Below are 25018 nucleotides of genomic sequence, written 5' to 3'. Positions count from 1 at the left end.
GAATTAAGGGAGAAAGAGTTTTTATAACCTGTTGTCTGACTTTTAGGAGGAAAAAGTTAACCATAGTTAACTTTATTAATGATATTTATGTTAAAACACCATCATTAATGTCATCATTAGGAGAAAAAAGATAAGTAGTGTCATTTTGTATAATCCAAAAAAAGGGGTTTCCGTTAGTGCGTAGCAGAAGTTGGGGGTCACCGTTGAGATTTCTTTATATTTTTATTGTTCTTGGTTATTTTGATTGTTCTTACAGGATTGACTATTAATACCCCTAAAAACCTTAAGCAAATTTCTAGAAACCACCCCTCTAAAATTTGTCCTAAACACCATGCATATTTCAAATTGGGTGATGTGGCATTATTTTGGTGGAAGAGAGGGGTGACTCGTAGCGTGTGTTTTTAATTATAGAGAGGGGTGAGTCGGGTCGGATTTTTTTAGCACCCCTAACGGTGACTACTAGCAATGAAAAGAAAGAAAAAAAAACACTTCGGGAAATTTTGGGAGAACAAAAACAAGAACCTTATCCAAATTTCGAGGATGATCCACAACATCATCTTCTCCTTGTCACTTCCTCCCACTAATTAGATTACCCCGTTTGTCAAATGAACCCTACTACATTCCCTTATCTCTCTCTCTCTCTTTCCTCCCTCTCTTACATTCAACACTGATGTTTTAGTATTCTAACCAACTTAAGCTTAAATAAATCAATGTCTTCTTTCATTTGTCACCATTTTTATCCTTCTCTTTGCACCTCAAAACATGCACTTCCTAATAACCCAATTGCCCCTATTTATTTGGGTATCCCCAATTTTCGTGATAAAGCTCGCTTCAGTCGTTTGAGCACTCGTTGTTATTCTGAAGTTCCTCGTCATATTGACTCCCATGATAAACAAGTAAGTTTAACTTTAGTAATTAATTCTGATATTGCTTGGTAATTGTATAGTTTTCATAATTATTTGTGATATTGTATTCGAGTTAGCGGTTTACCGCTCATGTGTGTGAGATTGATCGATATCGACCAATATTAACGGGGCGATATTTAGTGTCAAATGTATGAAGTTTAATTATTTTTGAAGTACCCCTTTTTTGGAATTTTGATTTTGCCTTTTCCCGCTCCCGTACCCGTCCATGTTTTTCTCCCGTATCCGTTTCTGTGCAACCTAGAACATTAATACTGCCTAATATTTTGTTGTCATAATTGACGGTTTTGTTGCATATGTAAATTTTTATGGTGTATGATAGCAGAAAAAGAGTTCATTTTCGATGAAGCAATGTGCGATTTCGATATCATTAGCAATTGGGTTGATAACTGGAGCACCTGATTTGAATTGGCAAAGCCATGCCCAAGCGATTACAACTCCAGCATTGCCAGATTTAGCAGTGTTAATATCTGGTCCACCAATCAAGGATCCTGAAGCATTGTTGAGATATGCATTGCCTATTGATAATAAGGCCATTAGGGAAGTTCAGAAACCGTTGGAAGACATTACGGATAGCCTCAAGGTCGCGGGCCTTAAAGCTCTCGATTCTGTTGAGAGAGTAAGATTCAAGGGCCTTGTTCTTTTATTAACATGAATTGTCTTCTTATTCAGTGTTGATAGTGCTGATGATTGATTATAAGCTGTTATGTAATTGTAGAACCTAAAGCAGGCGTCTCGTGCACTCAAGAACGGCAAGAGTTTAATTATTTCAGGGCTGGCTGAATCAAAGAAAGATCGCGGTATGGAGTTGCTCGACAAGCTAGAGATAGGAATGGATGAGCTCCAACAGATTGTCGAAAACAGGAATAGGGACGGGGTTGCTCCTAAACAAAAGGAGTTGCTTCAGTATGTTGGCAGGTTAGTGTCTGTAGACTGTTATTGGGAATGTGAAGTTACTTTGTGCTGTTAATTGATTATGATATATGTTAGGCTTGCTTGTTGTTTTATAATTAGCTGACAAACTAGTCTGAGATTGTGATTTATGGTTTCATGACATAAAAATCTTAAGAGCCCCATTTCCTGTCTGTTTCGTCACTTTTCCTCTGTTGAACAAAAGGATTGGTTGCTGGGTTTTTTTTTTTAGCTGAAAAATCTGTCGGAGATTGTGATATGACTTCGTAATACTGAAATCCAAAGAGTCCCCTTTCCTATTTGTTTCTTCACTTTTCCTCTTTTATAAAGGGCAGAGGAAAAAATGGGTGCTTATGATGTTATGAAGGGGAAGTATGGTACTCAGGTTGGTTGAGGGATAGTACAACATTAGTGTGATGAATTAGAAAGAACATGTAAAGCCAAAACCTCTTAAAATAAGCTTTATCTCATAGGTATCCTTATTGACTGCAGCTGAGATCTTCCTGGGGCATTGGGTTTCTGCAGTGTTGAAGAGGAGATGGTGGATGGCTTCCCCTATGAAGTGCCAGAAGAATACCGATCTATGCCACTCTTGAAGGGAAGAGCAGTTGTTCAGATGAAGGTCAAGGTGAAGGACAATCCAAATCTTGAGGATTGTGTTTTTCGCATTGTTCTTGATGGTTATAATGCCCCGGTCACTGCTGGTAATTTTGTGGATTTGGTGGAAAGGCACTTTTATGATGGCATGGAGATCCAAAGAGGTACCATATTTAATACTTTGTAATTTGGTAACTATTACGACAATTAATGGGAACTATATTGACAGTTTATATATGATTGTTTACTTGGTGATAATTATAATATGAATTATGAAACTAGAATACTTACTTGATGGCTAGCGCAGATGACAACTTTTATTTCTTTTGGTTGTTTGGTGTCATAAACATATTTACTGCCTTACTGGGGCGTAAAATGTTTCCTCCCATTTGGCTCTGGTGGTCAATAACATTGCTAAAAAAATTCTGATATTACCTGTTGTAGTGGTCATTAAAATTCTAAATTTTTTTATCTAAATGCCAAGAAATTCTTAAATTACAATGCTTTCGTGGACTCATGGTTATTGAAATGCTAAGAAAGTGTCTGTGTGTGTGTCTTAACGATATGATGGCCTTTCTTTTCTATTGCAGCCGATGGCTTTGTTGTCCAAACAGGAGACCCTGAAGGTCCGGCTGAGGGTTTCATTGACCCAAGCACAGAACAGCCTCGCACAGTCCCATTGGAAATCATGGTGGAAGGAGAAAAAGTTCCTTTTTATGGTGCAACTCTAGAAGTAAGCTCCTCTCATAATATGTTTTGCAAATGTGCATCACCATAGTTCATTACTGCACAATTATGCTTAACAAGAGACCAATATATATGCATATGTATAACTTTTCCTATAATTTATATTTATTAATTTTATTTTTTGTGAAATTTGGCGTACTGTATATCGCATATTAAATTAATAGTATACTGTTATTGGGTGTTCTGCTGTTTTGCATAAATTGTTTAATTAGGTGAAATTTTATTCTTAAGTAATTTTGATCCTCTATTACCCTTATATTTAGACAATATATATTTCTTTTTGAAAATCATTGAATGATTTCAGATCTTACAAATCTGTACAATATGGTTTCAGGAACTTGGTTTATACAAAGCTCAGACAAAGCTTCCATTCAATGCTTTCGGTACGATGGCCATGGCTAGAGAGGTGAGAACTTACAACCGCAAATACGGATTATTATACAATAACCGCAAATACTACTTTTTATAGAATAATCACAAGTACTGTTATGTATTTAGAAATGTAGTATTGACATACTATCTGGTCAAAGTGTATATTTGTTGTGACAACTCCTACTTGTTGCAGGAATTTGAGAACAATTCAGCTTCAAGTCAAATATTTTGGTTGCTAAAAGAAAGTGAACTGACCCCAAGTAATGCCAATATATTAGATGGTCGATATGCAGTATTTGGCTATGTTACTGAAAACGAAGATTATTTAGCAGATCTCAAGGTCGGCGATGTCATAGAATCAGTCCAAGTGGTCTCTGGCGGTGAAAATCTTGTCAATCCAACTTACAAAATTGCTGGCTAGATCTTCTTGATTCGTGAGGTTGTGTATGGATACGTATTCATTATAAATTAGCTGAACAGTGTTCTGACATTTTCATTAGTTACGGCGGGGTGTGATTCAAGCCTTCTTTGTAGGAGAGGTATAACATTCCATTTGTAATTTGTATATGAATATCAGAATATGTTTGTATTCAAGCTTCAAGCTTTGGTAAAAGTTGTAAGTTTCATTAGCCTATTATTTTGCTGCAATGTAAACTGCCTCTTGAAGAAATTATTATAAGAATGTTAATTTAGCAACACTTTTTATGGCTTATGAATAATTTTCTGTCCTATTAAACCTTTTTCTTTGATTTGAGGAATTTACTTTTTGGTTTTATACTATAGTATATAATGGTAATAAAATAATATGACTGTTACTCTAACTCACATCATTCCCAAATTAACGACTTTCATTTTCACTTTTAGATCTGTAAGAGCATTATATAGGCTTTATTTGTTTTAATGGAAAATAATTTTAATCCGTGGAGAAAAATTTTCTAAGAAAAACTCAAATGTGGTTTAGTTATCCTTGTGTAAAGTCATATCTTTTTTAGGTAGTCAATAAACCTTAGAAAGGCCAAATAAAGTAAGTGATGCATTTATTTAGGAACAGAAAGAGTATCATGGTTTGCCTTGAGCTTTTGAGTTGCAAGTGTGTTTTCGTCCATGGGCTGACCAATTGGCGCCAAAAGAGATTGCATTCTCATTTGAACTAACACATCATCGTACGTTCATTCACAACGTTTTACACTTGGTGTATTGTGATATCTAGTCAAGAGAGTTGTCTGTTAGCATAGCTCGGATAGGTTTCTTGTCCCTCATGATCAACTGGCTTTGATGGTGAACCCCCACTTGCCAAGGGAGTTCAACGAGGGAAAATGGGCCATCTAATGACATTTTTTACTTATTGATATTGCACATAAACCAAAACCAGTGATTAGGAAAAAAAAAAAAAGTATACATTTTTTTACTGTAAAATGCCATGGTATTTACAGTAAAAGTCATACCTGGTTGGTGATGGCAAGGTTCCTTCCTCTAATGATCACAGTATCATCTTACACCCACATTAGATCTGTGATCAATTCGAATTGATTGAACAATACAGTAGATGATTTACAAATTCAAATAGAAGTATCTGAATTTAACCAAGATTCCAATCTTTTATAATGATCTATTATCTACACAACGAGACCAAATTTATTTATGGTGTAATTTTTCATCTTACAGAAAAGATGCTTGTACAACCAGAACTGGCAGACTGGACGAAAAATTACCTTTACACTAGCTACTAATCTAACAGAGATGTCTAAGGGGGGGTTTTCCTGGTTTTTAAGTCAGGATGTCATATGATCTCCATCCAGTCCCTTAAAGATAGCTACAATACAAATGCATTATCTAAAACAAGTGCCTAGTTTAAGGTCCTCGGTTACTGCGGAAGCAGAGACATCCCTGCTGTTGGTCAATAGGGATCATACCACCGCCTTTGGTAGTATCAATAGCCTCTAGCATCGTCACCACCTCATCCATCTCTGGTCTCTTGTCTGGATTTGCATCCCAGCATCGCTTCATTACATGTGCTAGAGAGCTGGGGCAGCATCTTGGTATTTCTGGCCTCAGATTCTGGAAGTTCAGATTATAAAGGCAAATGGTTCAGGTTCCAATTCGGGAAGATGACATCCTAAAGTAATAGGCTGCCAGAAACTAAATTTTACCTGTCGGACGACAGCTGATGTCACTTCAGAGAAACTAAGATCAGGATATGGCATCTCACAGCAGTAAATCTCCCATAAGCATATGCCAAAGCTGTACACGTCACATTTCCTATTATATGCATGACCATTGAGAACCTGCATTATTAACCCCCCAAAACAAATGAAGATTGGTATATAAGGAATTCTAGCACGTTGTTGTCACCTAACATGAAAGGAATTAAGGAAAAGCCAATTAAATCAGCAACTGTACATCTTTTATGTAATTTTATTCAGGTAAACTAAACATGGATAACAGAGCTGTGCAATGTTAGTAAATCATTGCCCAAATGATTGATTGCATTGAAGTTTTAGAAAAACAACTACAGATCAACGCACATTATCCGAAAAGGAACAGCAGAATATTGTCTATGACTGTGAGTAGGAAAGGAAGACAACATACAGAATAGGCATGATAACATAAGTTTTTCCTGTAGGATGACAAAGCTGTGCAAAAAGACATTGGAATTTAAAAACAAGGGGTCAATAACCAACTAGTAAACCCTGAGTTGTCTAAGTTCCATAGGAGCAAATACCACAGCAAGTTTAAAGAAGACCAAATCAACAAGAGAGCTTGCATCTGAAAGAAGCTCTTAGTTGTGATCATTAGAGCTGGGTTTGTTACAATTACATCACAAGAAAATACCTACCTCAGGAGCCATATAGCCAAGGGTTCCTGTTTCTCCAGTCATGTCATGAGGATTTGAAGCTTCAACCCGAGCAACTCCAAAGTCTGCTATTTTAAGATTTCGTTGCTTATCCAAAAGCATGTTTTCAGTCTTGACATCTCTGTGGACAATTTTCATAGTATGGAGATAGCTCAACCTATGAAGAAAGATTGAAGCAATAATTATTAGACTAGATTCGATGGTGCAACATGATCACGTTTTTATTTTTGCGGTACTGAAATTTATGTGCTCTCTTACTGAAGGATAGCAACTACCTATACTTGCTTTCATCAGAAACATAAATAAGAAAAGAGAAATTATCAAGATAACAGCAGGACACAACAGAAGGAACCTGTTTTGGGGAAAAAAGAACATGAACAATATCTATTGCATGCTGGCTTTCAAATTACCATATTTATTGACGTGTCATACCGGGTACAATTATTATCAACTAGAATGCTCATAAATTTATTATGCATCTTCAGTAGAGGAAAGAGCAATGGTTTAAGACCATGGTAAATTGCGCATACTGACAAGTGTTGGCAACAAGTTGGACACTATCATGGGTTTACATGACTTCCAACAGGTTGATTAATTGCTTTTGCAATCGTGTACTATTTGTAAAGTCCTCATTTATCGTCAAATAAATGAGAGGTCTATTATGTATGCTGGTAGGTAACTATAAGACCATTGAAGAGTTAACCTACAATTGAGTACTTGAGCAGAAATAATGGAAGGTGCCCAAACATAATAGGATGATTACAGAGGCCGAATGTAGATGAAGATTAAGGGACTAACCCTCGTGCAAGATCAAGTGATAACTGGACTACTACTTTGAAAGCCAGCTTCCTTCTCCTGTTCTTTATGAGGAAATTTTTCAACGCTCCTCCAGGAAGATACTCAACGACAACACAACAAACATTCCTTGGCATGCCAATATGACCGTTTTCAGTTTGGATAGTCAAGTCAGATGAACCCATTGTAGCTCCTATAAACTGCAAGGTAAATACTGACATTGTTATAAAAGGTGAAAAGATTTATGCTTTAACAAGATCAAGCAATCAGTTTGTAAAATCAAGGGAAAACATGGATGATCCAGGGTGTTACTGATTTACTTCCTCATTCTTGCTGTATGGAGACTTTATATGGACGGGTTCTGACTAAGAAACAGGCTAAATCTAATGAAAAACTATGGAAGAAAAATTACCTTATCTACACTTATACTAGCTGGTAGATGTCCATCAAACAATCATCAAAGGGTGATACCATATAACCAACGTCAGGCCCCTAGCTAGCTGTATAATTGTATAATGTAGAGTATACCCCTTATATTGAACAAATTGGGTGTGATTGAATGTTCTTTAGCAGTCTGGCGTTTGGCTTTGGATTATAATGGACAAAAATTAAATTAGCACTTTCGAAAGCCAACATTTTTTATTAAAGTATTTTCCTTTGTTAGGAACTACAAGAAGTAGATAGCCGCTGCTTATTCAAATAAAGGTCAATTGGAACCTCTTTGTTATTGCAAGGGTAAGGTCATGTACATACAGCACCACTCTATTTCCCTTATGGCAGAAATCCCTTCAGAGATATATTAATGTTCGTATTGAATAACTTCATGATAATAAAATCTTCTTTTACTTTACAAGTGTACACAGATGAGGCAGAGATGCACATAGATACCTTAGTCACATTTGGGTGTTCCAGTTTGTGCCATACTGCAACTTCTTGAGAAAAAGCTGATCTTAACTGCGAAAGCTCAGACTCTGACCGATGGCCCTCTTCTCCCCAATCAAGAAGTTTAACTGAGCAAGATAATTTAAATCAAGATTAAATTTTATGGACACACCACACCAAGAGAACAAAAAAAAAAAAAAAAAGAAAAAGAAAAAGAGGGAGAAATATCATCACCAATCTCATATTCGTTTAAGACATTAGTTAGTCATAATTTAAGCTCATTTTTATAATTTTGAGTTGATTTACAGAATGAGACCATTTTGAAGAAATTGCTTCTCGAACAGATATAATTCTAGTAATAAAGTCCTATAATCGGCGAATTTGAACTCCATTGATTCAATGTTCCGAACTGATTCGTGAACATTGCCGTAAATTCAGGCCTAATAATCCAACTTTTACTATTGGCTTTATCACAAAAAGTTTTTTTTTTCTTCCTACAGAAACTAAAGCAAGAACCAGAAACAGTTACTACCAGGCAGACAGGCAACTCATCTCACATCACATGAATCTTGTGACAAAAAGAACTGAAGTTAAACCTTTTTTTCCCCCAAAAAGTTTCAATTGCTTTATCCACCACTTGACTCTTAATCTCGTGAATCACGGATAATCCCAACTAAAAGTCCCTTACAAAAAAAAAAAAAGTCAGCTAACTGTTCATTCACAATCATAACCAACATCAACGGCACCCCACCTCCACCATCAACAACAACATTAAACTACGAAAAAAAAGACAATTCTAAACAAAATATAAGTTTTTACAAAATACCCAGAAAAAAATACAACCAAAAAATACAATTAAACACTAAAATCAACCATATCAAGCTAAAAATAAGAGGTTGCACACCAAGTGAATGATAAAATGCCTGACTGAAATAAAAAAGAATAATTTAAGTAATAACAAAACCTGCAACATCTTGACCATCATAAACACCACGATGAACTGTACCAAAAGTACCACGAGCAATGACAGACTTAATAAGGAGTTTAGAAGGGTCAATTTCCCACTCTGCTCTACTATTACTGCTTCTACCTCTTTCTCTTTGTTCTTGAAGTTCGTCTTCTTCTTTCCTTTTCCTTTCTAATGTCAATGCTTTATTGAGATGTCTCTGAAGCTGCTCATCTAAGCTTTTCAGATCTATTTGATCAGCTCTAACATACCCATCATTGTTTTCCTTCATTTCTCTCTTTGTTGAGCTCTGTATGTGTGTGTGTGTGTTTGGGGGTGTTTTTGTGAGTTTATGAGAGTGTATTGCTTTTTGGTGAAGTTAGAAAGGTGGAAGATAAAAGCTGCTGAGATCACGGCTTCGATGTTTACAATTTTTGAGAAAGTAATTTGATTAAAATTGAATGAATGAATTGAATTTTAAGGGGTGGTAATGGAAATGGTAGCTGAGGGGATATAGCCAACTGCCAAAGAGGCAGAGTAACTGTCGTTAATATATTAATGGACTTTCAGGAGAATCGAAAGATTCGGAGATATGGAAATTGTATTTAAAGGGCTTGCACTGACGTGTGTTGTGATATACTCTATGGTCTCACTCCTTCTAGTCCTTTCTACTAGTGTTGTCAAAATTTTACCCGACTTTAAAAATCGTCAGAATCAACAATGACCTGAATTTGACATGTTTCTGAACAAGGGCTAATTTTAGTGACTCTTAAACCGACATGAACTAAACCTGATAATTACCGACAGCTTATTTGACGCGATAGTGTATTAAAGAACAGATTTAGTGTCGCGATAACAAAATTTTACCCGACTTAAAAAACTGTCAGAATCAACAATGACCTGAATTCGACATGTTTTTGAACAAGGGCTAATTTTAGTGACTCTTAAACCGACATGAACTAAACCTGATAATTACCGACAGCTTATTTGACGCGATACTGTATCAGAGAACAGATTTAGTGACACGATAAGGTCGTGAGAGCGGTGAATATTGTTGATTCAAGCCTTGCCGTTTTAACTTAAACCCTAACTTACACCCGACCTGATATTAACCGATAATCGATTGACCCGAGCGGCCCGACCCGCCAAGTTATATGAACCCAAATTAGCATTCAATTCAGTTGAACTCCGAAACCAATTATAACCTGACACAACCTGTTATTGAACCAAATTGTTATGACTCGTACCAACATGTAATCAAGTGTCAATTCGACCTATTTTATTCAGCTTGAAAGTTTAATTTAATTATAATGGTGAAACACAAAAAAAAAAAAGGAATTTAATATTGTAAATAGATTTTTCATTTAAATTATTAAGGCTAATGATATACGTAGCTCTTAGGATACAAATAAGCATTTAATATCTTTCCTATTTGGTATTAACTAAGAAATACATGACAAAATCACAAGCAAATAGTATAATTAATGTTATATTTTCTTTTGATTTTTCTATTTTTAGCTTCTTATATGTAGCCCTTAGGGCTATGTATAACATTTTCCTTTTATTCATATAAGTTTTAGTTTTGGCTTAATAACATGTTATTGTATTTGGTCAAATCATGGAAGCATTATCATATACTCCCTCCATACGTATTTTATTATTGCTCTATTTGCACTTTTTGTACTATTTATCTGACATATTTTGACAAATGTGTGTAAATTATATATATATATATATATATATATATATATATATATATATATAAAGTTTTGTGGGTACTTGTTGTAATCGCCTCAATAAATAGATTATTAATTATTAATTCTTATAATTATACTTATTGATAAATAAAGATTTTACAAATCAAATATTTGCATCGATATACGTGCCCAAGATAAGATTGAGTAAGTAAAATTAAAAAATGGAGGGAGTAGGTCAGATTTGATTGACATCTAACCCAAACTTTACCCGAGCCCTAAATTGACCTAAATTTATTATTTTTTTTAGTAACTAAATTGATCTAAATTAAAGTTTATCCAATTTGATGATTATCCGACATAAAACATGACCCAAACCTGAATCTACCGTCGTAAACCCATTCCATAACTCGACGGAACACAATCCCGAACCCAAAATTAAACCCAACTCATATTTGACTCGAACCAAACCCAGTCTAACTTACACGTTAAAGGGTTAATGATTAGACATAACATGAACCAAAAGGCTAGGTTCCTAAATATAAACGAAATTTCACCAAGAGGCTATGTGTACGCGTTTCTAGATATAACTTGAGACCTGACTTGATCCAATTTGAACCCGAATATATCCGAATTGACACATCTACTTCCCACTAGCTTGTCAACAATTTAAGGTAATATACTCCGTAACACTTAATTTGTTTTCTTCAAGGCTCCGTTTGGCTTGACAAAAAACATTTTCAAGAAAAATGAGTAATAGGAATGGAAAAGTGATGATAGGTGAAAGGAAAGGAAAAAGAAGGAAACAATGATGGAGGAAAATGTGGCTTCCCTTCTTTTGTAAAGGAAATGTTTTCCACCATTCAATGGCGGTTCTAGTATGGGTTTGGTGGGTTCAGCTGAACCCATACTGAATCCGAAAATTTTGGATTAGTTTTCTTTGTTATAAAGTTTAGATGAATAAAATATAATGTAACCATATGTGTAGAACTTCCAATGCGGCACATCGGTAGAAATCCAATATTATTAAAGGAAGGTTGCGGGTTCCACTCTTCCTGACATCGTTGTCATTTTTCTTTTTCATTTTTTGTGTTATTACTTTTTCATTTTTGGCTTTTACATACTTACTAGGTTAAACCCTATGTAATGCACGGATGTAGAATAATTATAAAAACAATATAATTTATTATTTAAAAAAATAATAAATTGATTCACCCGGTATTATTACGCATGAAATATATTAAAACGATAAAAATGTATGAGAAAAAAATATTTAAATTTGTTATTATGTGCAAGTTGGTATTTTAGGAACTTTACTTTAGATTTTATATAAAATAAAAGTCATGATTTAAATGCAAACTTTTTTTTAATATAACGATGGTTTTTTTTTAGAAAGTAATTTTAGCGGGAAATTGTTAATAATACATTGCCAAGTGTCTCCTTAGATTCGCTTTTAGTAGAATGTAATTGATTGCGTCAATTACAAGTTATCTAGAAGGATTTTTTTTTTCTTTTCCTTCTCTTGTTTTTTTTGGGGCTTTTACTTTGTTTCTTTGGCTTTTACATACTTAATACCCCAATTACCCATTATCCAAAATACCTTAATATGAAATATGATTACATTGAAGATTTAATACTTTTTCTAGTTAAGATTTATAGAGATTATTATAGATATATATTCGTTCCAAAATTTGGAGACTTGTTAAGTTCAATTGTAATTTTTTATTATTTTGCACTTGTATAACAAATGTGCACACCCAGATCATCAATTGTAATGTATTTTGAATTATGTTATATGATTTCATTCATATACGAAATATGTGTTTAGCAACTCCTAACCCATAACAAAAAATTTCTAAAACTACCACTACCACCATTTTGAAAATTTGTTTTCTACCTGTAGGAAATTTTTATCTCGCCTACTGTGGGTCATGTTTTTGGGCATGCCGATGATCCTAGGAAAAAGGCTAGAGAAAAAGAGTCGCCAACAAGTTTTAGGAACTTGTAAACCGTTCACGATTGTGAAGGTTACACCCCATTCACAATCACAGAGATTGCTAACTCCGTAGTGGTCCGGAACCATGACTGGATGTTCGGGGATGATGGTACGAACTTTGTAGGGTTTTGTAGTGACCCAACACAACGCGGAAGGAAACCCACCAAGACCCGCCCCTTAATTAAAGCAATTAACAAGCATAATAAACTTAATCAAACAAGATTAAGAACAAGAATTATACCTTTGACGCGTGCTTCGCTCCCAAAGAGCTCTTACTTAAAAATCCCGAAAAGACGAGATCTCCGACGGATCGTACCCTCGACTCGACCCGAGCGTCCTAAGTCTTGAAGTTTAGTCAAGACCCGGACAAAATAACTATGAGTTTTACGAATAAAAGGTTTACTCTTTCTTAGAGTTGCCTTTTTAATTCCACTCAAGGTTGTTCATTTCCCAATACCCAAGCTTGGTATTTATAGGGAAATGAACCCTTGGTTTTTCATCCTCCACCAATGTGGGAGTGTTAAAAATCAATCATTTATTTAATTTCCAAATTAAATAAATAATCAAGTTAATCATATTGCGACAAGTGGCATGTTTTCATGCAAAGGAGTGGTGGCCAAGTTTAGGTGGGGGACCATATGCCTTGCTCCCCAAGGGCTTGACTCGGTCCCCACAACCTTGCACAAACCGGGTTAAGGGAGGGCTAGCTGGCTGCCAGCTAGCGTGCCAGCTAAGGCTGCCAGCTAGCAGTGCCCTGCTGCCCAGCACCCAGCTAGCCAGTAAGTGTGTGCTGGTGCTGGGCTGGTGCTGGTGCTTGTGTGCTGGCGCTGGGCGCTGCTAGCACTAGCCCTAGCAGCCTACGCACACCTCCTTTTGCGCGCCATTGCTAGCACAACCAGCATGCGTGCTGCTAGCGAGCCACGCATGCTGGCCCTTCCCTCGCATCATCCTACGCACCACGCACCATGCACCACGCAACGCTCGCACACGCATCAGCCAGTGCCTAGCACTGCTATGCTTGGTGCGAGGCACGCACACACATAGGTGCGCTGTGCTTGGTGCATGGCCTGCGATGGTGCCCATGCACGCATGGTCAGCGTTGCTTGCTAGCTCGCTGTGCTTGGTGCTGCCATGCGAAGGCACGCACACAAGCACACATCTGCGTGCTGCTGGGCGATGGTGCACACGCACATGCACACACGCATATGCCTAGCACTACGAAGGTGCTGTGCGTGGTGCCATGCTGCAGCGATAGCCTGCCACATGCACCCAGGCACCCAGCCTAGCACGCTGCTAGCTGCGATGGGCTGCCTGGTGCTTGTGGCGCTTGCGATGGCTTCCATGCGCACCCAGGCACCCAGGCTAGCACGCTGCTAGCTGCGATGGGCTGCCTGGGGCTTGTGGTGCTTTGCGATAGGCTGCCATGCGCATGCCTAGGCTGCGATGGTGCGCCTAGCCATGCTAGGTGCATGCTAGCTCGAGCTAGCCTAGCATCTACATGGTTTGACCATTGTGGTGCTACAGCTACACTCGTACTTGTCGCTTGTGATTTTGCAACGCTCGGTCTCGATGCCCTAGGCTCGATTTCCGACGTCTGTATTCGTAAAACTCTGCCGACTCATTAAATCCTTTCGGATTAATTCGTCGTCTCGAATCGGTGATTCGATTGGATTCGACCCGAAGGGTTCAGTTAAGATTAAGCTGTAACATCAATTGTACATTGATATTACTGATCGGAAGCGGCCTCCACCTAGGCATTCCGATCACTTGACCTTACTGAAGAATTAGCTCTGTAATAATTCTGAACCCTCTATCGGAAGAATACACTTTTTGGAAGGACACCATTCCTTTCAATCTCCCACTTGTCCTTCCGGACAAGTGTGCATACAGTGTATAGCTCATTTCCTATGTCACTTAATGTTTCTTCGTGAACTATAAGGTAAGATTCTTTGTCATCCTTATTACGTTCAGAAGTGTTTCTCGATCTCCGAGTTCGACTGTCAATAAGCAGATGATTTCTAAAATCCATCTGAGCACGACCATGCATTTTCACAGTCTCGCTCTTCGAGCGGCCTTGTAAACAACAAAACATTTTTCCCTATTGTTAGTAGGGGGACAATCTCAGTCTTGCATTGTAAGTTCTTCTTACTAAAAGGACATAGTCTCCTGAGTGTTCCCGTTATAATCCCCAGTTACGGCAGACGTTTGGAAACATCAAAGAGTCTAGTACTCAAACAAGAAAACTTCACATTACTCATGGTCGGAGGAAACAAGTTCCGATAGTCATAATGAGAAATGTACTTATGACAAAATTTAAATTTTCTTAAAGTACTCTCATAGGTCTTATCCAATACAGTTCCAAATTGTACCTGTGCAAATGATTTATGACCGTCACGTCCTCGCAGCACAAGAAACGGTGCTGTAAATCATACTACACACTAATCTATGGCGGTCATCAATCGTCCATCTGTTAGATGACCTCGATTAGGGATAATTTTCGATTTAATATTCAATGTTCACTTAACAGGTGTTTCTTTATCCAAGACATGGTGTTGATACCCTGTTTTGAATATTTCCGTAAATCGAATGGACTAATTATTTAATTCTAAACCACAATTAAATAGTAATGGAGTGAATGATAATTTTGCATAAAAATTATTTACTCCATTAATGAATGGTTTTAATACAGTGTCTTACATTAAATATCCTATTTAATTAAAACACATGTACAGGGAATTTCAAAGCCAGTCTCCAACATGCTTGATTCCCATCGCCTCAATGTGCTTGTTGTGTTTCACTTGAGGCAGCGATGACTAGTAAGAGAGTAAAGGGACAAAATTAAAAGCAAGAAATCCAATAATAACACAATAAGAGTGCAAAACAAGCCGTATCCCCGGCAACGGCGCCAAAAATTTGATCAGGGGACAATAGGTCGTTTCTACTACCCTAGATAAAATCTAAAATTTTTACTCCTAACCTAGCTCTATCTAGATAATGGCAAACTAGGGTCGAACCTCAAGGAAACGGGGTATTGCACAATCACTATGAAATCTAGAATCTATTGCAAGTAACAAAGGGGGTATTATAGTTTATTTTTGAGAAATTCTATGATTAAACTATCTCAAGAGACTAAATCAAGCCAAAAATAAGGAGATTGAACTAGACACTCTAAAATGAAGATGAAAAGCAAGACTATAAAGATAATATGGTAAAAAAGTACTAGGGAGAAGGGGTTCCAATCATGACCAACAAGACAACTATGAAAATCAATATGGATTCATGCCAAGGAGTACAAACTCTACTCAAAATAGTTCATTCTCATGCAATTACTCAAAGCAAGTTGATGAAATCAATCAAACCTAAACTAGATCATTCTCATGCATCTAATCTAGGACTAAAATATTGGGGTTAAGGGTGCACAACAATAACTCCAAACATTTTTAAGCAAAAATCATCAACTTTAAGCAAAACCCAATCAATACTCAATAGAAACTCAAGCAAACATGATTTTTTTCCCCCTTCCCTAGCTAGAAATCTAAGCTAGAGAAAGGAAAATATCCATGACAACTAAACTAAACATGTATTCAATCCTAACACAATTTAACATGATTCTAAATCAAAGAGAAAGCAATGAAACAAGTAAAGCAAGGAAATTTATGGAAGAAAACACTAATAAGAACAATAAAACTAAAAACTAGAGAATAAGGAAAAGAGATTACTATTACAAATGTTGAGGGATTAGCCAAACATGAAATAGTTGCAATAATCTTGAAGAAAACTTAAATAACTTGATTACAAAGATTGAAACTTGCAGACTAGCTATTTACTCTCTCTAGAAGATGTTTATATTCTCTCTCTACAAAGTGTTTTTGATGTCAATGGAATAGTGGATACATGAAGATTCAAGCCAAAGACTATTCATAGTCTCTTGTTAAAACAAGGCAAATGGGCGTGGGCCTCTCTAGTCAAGTTGTCATGCCCTCTCCGTTGTGGGTACGAAGTTGGGAAAACCGAGCTCGCCGCCCCCGCGGCCAAGACTGCCGCGCCCGCGGCCCTTTGAGCCGTGCCCTTTCCAGGCCTTCTCCCAGCCATCTCCAAAAACTGCTATGTAGTTCAGGATCCACCTGTCCACGCCCGCGGCTACTTGTAGCAGCGCGCCCTCTCCTTTGCAGCATCTCCTCTTCCTTGAGTAAGCTACCTTAGGAACTCCAACTCAGTTTAACAATCTAAAATCCGCCCACGAGTGCTAGGAGCTATCAAAACACACATAATATAGAAGGTAAAAAGTAAAAGAAAAGATAAAAGAGAAGGAAAAACACGAGAAAGAGCGAAAGTAACTAAAATAAAGGTAAAAACGGTAAGAAGAGGTATAAACAAGTGGCAAATCGGGGGAATTCTCTTGAGAAAAGGGGTGAAATGGTGGTATAAATGCCACTCATCAAAGTCCTTCGTCTATCCTCCGTGTCCCTAATAAACTTCATTGTTTTCAATTGGTCAATGTCTAACCAGATGTCACTTCCATCACTTCTCCCAACGGGGTTGTAAGAATGAAACTTATCCATATGACCTAACTTTTCAGCCAACCTTGTGACCATCCCGCCACAATGAATTTCCCCCTTCTTTGTCCCTGAGAGAATTCCTTCAATGCACTTGGTGAAAAGAAAACCAAAATTTACTCTACGCCCTAATTCCGATTTTGTAGCTAGTCACAAAATTCGGATCTCTTCCGCGGTAATCTTTCCCAAGTCTTGCTTGTTGAAAACCATGTACCCAAGTATTCTATGAAGAAGTCTGATAGCAGGGTGCATGATTTGTCTGGCCAATGAATATTTGGCATTGAAGGCATCCATTCTCGAGATACATTTCCACCACTCAAGGGGGTTATAATCACGAAGAACTTCGTACTTAGGGAAGAACATGTCGACATCAGGGTTGAGGTCTAGGAGTTGGTTGAATTGGAGAAGGTTTACTGTTTCTTTTTTATTGAAGAGTTGGAAGGAGATGGTGAGGTCCTTTTCTCCTACGGCGTGGAATTCGAAGGAGGCTAGAAACTCGAGAGTAGGCTCTTTGTATGTTCGGTAAGCGCTTGCCACAAAAGAGCCTAGCCTTAGATTGTTGAATAGGAACCAACAATCGTCATCGATGCCAAGTTTGGTTTTAGACGGTTGGTGGTAGTTTTTGGTGGGTCTAAACTTCCGATTTTGCAAGTTGTCATAGATGGTTTTGTGGTTTTTGTTGTGGAATTTGAGAGGTGGTAAAGGTGGTGGTGGTTGTTCATCGGGTTGGGGGTTTTGGGAGGTAGAACCTTGGGGTTCCTTCCCACTCTTTCTCTTTTTTGAACCTAACACCATTTTAACAAACACCCAAGTTCATTAAAACACAACTCAAATCACAATAACAATCCTACTACTTCAACAAGCCTTCATAATTTCCACACTGTAAATTTCACCCAACAACACCAACCAATCAATACAACTCCCCAACAATTAACAAGATCAACAAATAATCAACAATCAACCATGCTTAGGAAGATATTTCAACACAAATTGCAATGCATACATCAAAAATATCCAAACAAAATCACAAGAGCAACAATGTTTCTCACCAAAGAAATTGCTTCAAATTTCAATTAAAACTAGAGAAAGAGTGAAATATACCTACAATGAGTGATCATAATCCACTCCAAAAAGCCTTTTGAAGAAGACATCCAAGCCATCTCAAGAAATCTAGCAATAGAGACCCAAGAGAACCGCGAGAAGAACAACCCAAAGCAAGTCTTGAATGGTAAATTTTCAGAAATTTGATGAGGAAATCGAAGGAGAGTGAAGAAATTTGATGGATTTTTGTTGATTTTGATGATTTGTGATGAGTATGTGAGGTAGGGGAGGTTAGGGCTTGAGGGGGAAATGGAGTTTTAGAGAGAGTGAGATGAGAGATGTCGAAATTAGGGGAGATGAGTGGGCGAAACTGATGAAAAGAAAGCTGGGATTTTCGCAGATCCGGTTCGCTGCGCCCGCGGGTATAAGTGTTGCGTCCGCGGGTCTAATCGCCGCGCCCGCGGCACGTAGATCCGCGCCCTCTCCTTGGGCGCGACGAGGCATCTCTAAAAAGTTAAGGAGAGGCTTCCTTTCTCTGTCTGCGCCCTCTCCTCATGAAGCCGCGCCCGCGTGTCTCTTAGCCGCGCACGCAGGTCCCAGGAGAGGGCTCTCCCTAGGTGCGCATGCACTTTAAGCTCTTGAGACCTAACATTCGACCCTTTCTTCTTTCATAACTCCATCTTAGCTCTTATAAAGGACTCCCTTGAGGTGAGAACACCCTCAAATCTTAGTCCACAAAAGCAATGCCTAAAAGTTCAAGTACCTACAAAAGAAAAAACCAAAGACCATAAGATAAAAACACTAAAAGAGATCAACCAAAATCGACCAATTAAAGTAAATAAAGAAACAAACGAGTTGAGAACTCGGGTTGCCTCCCGAAAAGCACTTCTTTACGAGGTCACTAGCTTGACCTTGAAAAATTATCATCCAGAGGGTGGATTAAGATCCATCGGATCAAGTCTCATGCATTTAATCAAACCAACTTCATCCTTGCAAAAGTAGTGCTTCAAACGATGACCATTAACCATGAACTTGTTGTCACCCGCCTCCAACTCAAAAGACCCATAAGGAGTTGTCCTTGAAATCACGAAAGGCCCCGACCATTTGGATTTGAGCTTTCCGAGAAACAAACGAAGCCTAGAGTTGAATAACAACAACTTGTCCAACCTTGAATCTCTTGTTCCTTATATGTTGGTCGTGCTATTTCTTGGTTTTCTCCTTTTATAGCCCTTAGTTCTCGTAGGCATCATATCTAAGCTCCTCTAGTTCGTTGAGCTTAAGCAATCTCTTCTCACTGGCAAACAACATATCCATGTTAAGCTCCTTTATGGTCCCCCAAACGTTATACTCCAACTCAACCGGAAAATGACAAGCCTTTCCATAGACCAACCGATAGGGGGTTGTACCAATTGGAGTCTTGTACCCCGTCCGCAAGGCCCAAAGTGTGTCGTCAAGCTTGAGGGACCAATCCTTCCTAGATTTGTTCACTATCCTTTCAAGTAGATTCTTGATCTCTCTATTTGACACCTCCACTTGTGATGATAAGGTAGACAAACTTTGTGATGAACTCCATACCTCTTGAGAGGAGCCTTGAATTGCTTCTTGGCAAAGTGGGAACCTCCATCACTAATTAGCACCCTAGGAACCCCAAACCGCGGAAATATGATTTTCTTAAGAAGTTTAAGCACAACCTTATGATCATTGTTAGGGGAGGGTATAGCTTCAATCCACTTAGTCACATAGTCAACCGCTACCAAGATGTATAAATTCCCACATGAAGAGACAAAAGGCCCCATAAAGTCGATGCCCCAAACATCAAAAGGCTCAAATTCCAAAAGGTTTAGATGAGGCATTTCTTCTCTTTTGGTTATGCCACCACTTCTTTGGCACTTGTCACATCTTGAAACGAACTTGTGATAATCCTTGTGCATTGTTGACCACCATATGAGAGATTGGGAAATTTTTGCTACCGTCTTATCAACTCCCCCATGTCCTCCACATGGAAACGAGTGGCAATGCTCAAGAACTCCTTCAATTTCATGGTTCGGAACGCATTTTCGGAAAAGGCCATCTCCACACTGTTTAAACAAGTAGGGGTCATTCCAAAAGTACCTCCTCACTTCCTTGAAAAACCTCTTCATTTGTTGAGAAGAAAACTCCGGGGGAATGACTCCGTAAACAAGATAGTTGGCTATATATGTATACCATGGGCTAGATGTTGAAGCTATAGCCATGAGAGTTTCAAATCCTACTTCTTCATTGATTGGTACATCCTCCTTGATCTCAAAAGGAAGCCTAGACAAATGATCCGCCACATAGTTCTCCGCTCCTTTTTATCTCTCATCTCTATTCAAAATCTTGAAGCGAAAGAACCCAATGGATGAGGCGTGGCTTTGCTTCCTTCTTAGTTATAAGATAGCGAACCGCTCTGTGATCCGTGTACACAATCACTTTGGAGCAAATAAGATAGGACCTAAACTTGTCCATGGAGAACACAACCGCAAGCATATCCTACTTCGTCGTTGTGTAACTCTTTTGAGCTTCAACAAGAGTTCTACTTGCATAGTAAATGACATGAGATCTTCCTTCTTTCTTTTGCCCAAGCACCGCACCTACTGCAAAATCACTCGCATCGCACATTAGCTCAAAAGGCAAGCTCCAATCCGGAGCTTGCACAACGAGAGAGGAAATGAAAGCTTCCTTGAGTTTTTGAAATGCCTCAAGACAAGCATCATTAAAGCTAAACACAACATCTTTCTTCAGTAATTCGGTCAAAGGTTTGGCGATTGATGAATTTTTTTTTGATAAACCTCCAGTAAAAACTGACATGCCCTAGAAAAGATCTCACTCTCGTAACAGAAGTAGGAGGGGGCAACTTTGCAATCACCGAAACTTTTGCCGAATCAACCTCAATGCCCTTCTTTGACACTTTATGGCCTAGGACAATACCCTCCTCAACCATAAAGTGACATTTCTCCCAATTTAAAACCAAACTTGTCTCTTGACACCTTTTCAAAACTTTTTCAAGATTATAAAGACAAGTGTCAAAAGACAAGCCACCAACACTAAAACCGTCCATAAAAACTTCAATCTCATTTTCAAGCATCTCAGAGAAAATAGAAGTCATGCATCGTTGGAATGTTGAAGGAGCATTGCATGACCAGAATGGCATTCTTCGGTATGCGAATGTTCCATTTGGACATGTGAAAGTAGTTTTCTCTTGATCATTTGGGTGTATAGGGATTTGGAAAAACCCGGAATACCCATCCAAAAAGCAAAAGAAAGCATGGTGAGAAAGTCTCTCCAACATTTGGTCCATGAAGGGGAGACGAAAATGGTCTTTCTTTGTATTTTTGTTCAACCTCCTATAATCAATACACATTCTCCACCCGATCACCGTCTGGGTGGAGATTTCCTCTCCTCCTTCTCCCATAAATTATGCCCGCTTCACGCAATTTCAAGATTTCCTTCTTGACAACCTCTTGGAGATTGGGGTTCAACCTCCTTTGAGGTTAATTGAGGTGGATTGATCATCCTCAAGATGAGTACGATGCATGCACAAAGAGGGGCTAATACCCTTTATATTGTCAATGCTATACCCTATCACATTTCTATATTTTCTTAACACGACAAGCAATTTTTCCAAATCAAGACCATCAAGGGTGGCATTGACAATAATAGGGTATTCCCTATCATTTCTAAGATGAGCATATTTCAAAGAAGGGGGAAGGGGTTTGAGTTCTTCCTTGGGAGGAGGCTTGGAACTCCCCTCCATTTTCTCCTCCTTTAGTTCAAGATCTTCTCTATCTTGTTGTTCATGGTCTTCTTCCATTTGAGTTTCTTCCATGGCCATGACAAACTTTGTTGCTTCTTGAGAGTGATACTCTTCCTTGCATGTAAGAGCTTCAACCATTGGATCTTTAGGCTTCATCATAACCCTTCCCAAGTGATCTAACTCCTCATTCACAACATCAACCCTATAGCATTTCTCAACCATGGGGGTCTTAAGTAAATTAGAGAACTCACACAAAATCTTTTCATCGACAACCTCACATGTAATGGTGTTGTTCTTGCAATTGATCACCGCCCCCAAAGTCTTAAGAGCTTCATGGCCGAAAATCAAAGGAGTATCAACATCTTCTTCCACATCCATCACTAAAAAATCATAGGGTACATAAATATGCCAACTTGAATAGGAACATCTTCAAGCTCACCACAAGGTAATTTCATCGACTGGTCGGCCAATTGAATAGTCTTCCTTGTAGGGATTATTTCAATGTTAAGCTTTTGAGCAAAGGATAGGGGAATCAAACTAACACTTTCTCCAAGATCGGTTAAGGCGCCCCTAGCTTCCATGTTCCCAATCTTTACCAGCAAGTGAAACTTCCCGGATCTTTTTGCTTCTTGGGCATCTTATGTTGGACAAGTGCACTCACTTGACGGGGAAGAGTGATGAGCTCATCATTGAGCTTCCTCTTGCTGGTGAGATTATCCTTGAGGAAGTTGGAGTTTGAAGGCATTTGTGTGACAACTTCAATGAAAGGGAGGTTGATGTGCAAATTCTTCATCACACTAAGGAACTTTGCAAACTTGTCATTCAACACCCTCTCCGCAAGTCGACCGGGAAATGGAACCGACCCATCAAGATTCCTAGCCTCATTAGGAGTTGAAGTTGTATTCTCATCTTTAAGATTCTTCTTCTCCATACTTCTTTCTTTCTCAACAACCTTATCTTCCTCAACTTTCTTGTCTTCACCCACATTCTCTTCTCCTTCCTTCTTTTCCTCACTAACCCCCTCCTTAGGACCTTCATAGCATGTACCCGATCTCAATGTGATTACCTTGCAAGAGTTAGGTTTTATGATGTTTGAAGGGTTATTTTGTGATTATCCGGGTACATTAGAAGGTGAATTGAAAGGGACTCTCTCAACCAATTAAGCTAATTGTTAATCAACCATCTTGTTATGAGCCTTGACCTCTTGCATTTGTTGATTCATGGCTTCAAGTTGTTGAAGAATTTGGGTTTGTGTAGAATTGGGTTGAGATGCTTACTCTTGGCTCCTTTGAGACACTTGATTTTGATTGTTGTATTGGTTTTGATTATTGTGTTGATTGTTTCTTGGGTAGTTTCCTCTTGGGTTTTGGGTTTGGAATGGAGGTGGGTTTTGGTATTGGGGGTTGGAGTTATATGATTTTTGAGCTTGTTGACTCCATTGTTGAGGTAAGTGTGCAAACCCGGGGGGTGGTTGCCTCCAAGCTGCTCCACCGCCACTTCCCCTATATCCATCTTGCCTTGTGTTGTATGCCGCCACATGTTCGGGGCTCAAACCTCCACAATAAAATGTATCGTGGTTTGTACCACCACAATATTGACAAGAGAAAGAATTGACTTGAGAGGAGCTTGCCCCACTATTAACACTCGTATTCAACTTTGCAAGCCCTTTTATCAAAAGCTCAATTTGATGTTGTAATTGATTAACCTTCTCTAATTCATACTTTCCACCTTTCTTTGGTGCATTCCTCCTTCTACCACCCCAAGAGTAGTTCTTCACTACCTCTTCAATTGTTGCTTCAACTTGATTTTGGGGGACCTTAATCAATTGTCCACCCGCCCTCGTATTCAAGTTAGCTCTAGACATGGGTTCCAATCCATCATACAAGAATCGCATGAGCAAGCTTTGATTGTATTCGTGGTGAGGACATGGTTGCACTAACTCCTTGAACCTATCCCAAGCTTCATTAAGACTCTCATCCGCTTCTTGTTCAAATGATGCAATCTTCCTTCTCATTACGACGGTCTTTTCTTCGGAAATGATCCTCTTTAAGAATGCCTTGACTATCTCTCTCCATGTTGTAAGAGAATTTGGCTTAACTTGTTTGAGCCACTTCTTTGCTCTACCCGAAAGAGATTGTCGAAATAAGTGCATACAGATGTATTCTTGAGAAACTTAATTGGTTTGAATCATGGAACAAAGCTCAAGGGATCTATCAAGCTGCTTAATAGGATCTTTACTTGGAAAACCAAAAAATTGTCCCGCTTGTACCATTCTAGTGTATTGAGGATGAATGGTAAAATTGATTTTCGTGACGGGTAGCAAAATCCCTCCCGTGAGCTCATAATCCTCTGGATTCCCAAACTCACGAAAAAAAAACATCATCTTGTTGTCTCGCCATTGCCTCACTTTGAGGATTCGAAGACCAGGAATCACTCTCACTCTCGACAATAGCACCAAGACCTTGCCTCTCTTCTTCATAAAGCCTACAGACTTGTCTCAAAGTACGGTCGATCTCGTGGTCAATGTAGTGTGTCAGGTGGTCCTTGAGATCTCCTTAGCATCCACCAAAGCTAAGAAAACGATTATTAATGACTAGCCAGAGAGTAAAGGAACAAAATAAAAAAGCAAAAACACAATAAGAGTGCAAAACTAGCCGTATCCATGGCAATGGCGCTAAAAATTTGATCAGGGGACAATAGGTCGTGTCTACCTAGATTAAATCAATAATTTATATTCCTTACCTAACTCTATCAAGTTCACACTAGATAGTGGCAAGCTAGGATCGAACCACAAGGAAACGGGGTATTGCACAATCAAAGCGGAATTAAGAATCAATTGCAAGTAACAAGGGTATTTTTGGTTTGTTTTTGTGAATATCTAAGATTAAACTATCTACCAAGAAAGGATTAAAACAAGCAAAATAAGGG

The 25018-nt window shown here is 38.4% G+C and overlaps 2 protein-coding genes across 3 annotated transcripts; one reads left to right on the top strand and one right to left on the bottom strand.

Moving 5' to 3' along the window:
- The first annotated feature begins 440 nt into the window (after positions 1-440).
- LOC110694824 (peptidyl-prolyl cis-trans isomerase, chloroplastic) lies at positions 441-4249 on the top strand. 2 transcript variants are annotated; one of them, XM_021871989.1, is made up of 7 exons: positions 441-896; positions 1246-1542; positions 1642-1841; positions 2361-2596; positions 3023-3165; positions 3514-3585; positions 3745-4249. In XM_021871989.1, exons 1-7 carry the CDS (start codon positions 711-713, stop codon positions 3970-3972), a joined length of 1362 nt encoding a protein of 453 aa, XP_021727681.1. In that variant the 5' UTR covers positions 441-710; the 3' UTR covers positions 3973-4249. The 2 variants fall into 2 exon arrangements, with proteins under 2 accessions (XP_021727681.1, XP_021727682.1); XM_021871990.1 differs by having other exon boundaries at positions 444-896; positions 1249-1542.
- A 940-nt stretch (positions 4250-5189) lies between these two features.
- On the bottom strand, positions 5190-9637 carry LOC110694822 (serine/threonine-protein kinase HT1-like). The gene is made up of 6 exons (XM_021871988.1): positions 9047-9637; positions 8089-8210; positions 7204-7400; positions 6388-6562; positions 5702-5836; positions 5190-5609 (listed from the first exon to the last, which is right to left on the bottom strand). The coding sequence occupies exons 1-6, from the start codon at positions 9318-9320 to the stop codon at positions 5403-5405; spliced, it is 1110 nt and encodes a 369-aa protein (XP_021727680.1). The 5' UTR covers positions 9321-9637; the 3' UTR covers positions 5190-5402.
- Positions 9638-25018: the final 15381 nt, after the last annotated feature.

The sequence above is a fragment of the Chenopodium quinoa genome, unplaced genomic scaffold (assembly GCF_001683475.1).
Source record: "Chenopodium quinoa cultivar QQ74 unplaced genomic scaffold, ASM168347v1, whole genome shotgun sequence".
Classification (NCBI taxonomy): domain Eukaryota; kingdom Viridiplantae; phylum Streptophyta; class Magnoliopsida; order Caryophyllales; family Amaranthaceae; genus Chenopodium; species Chenopodium quinoa.
The sequence above is the reverse complement of the archived record's forward strand: the minus strand, read 5'-3'. Positions and strand labels throughout refer to the sequence as shown.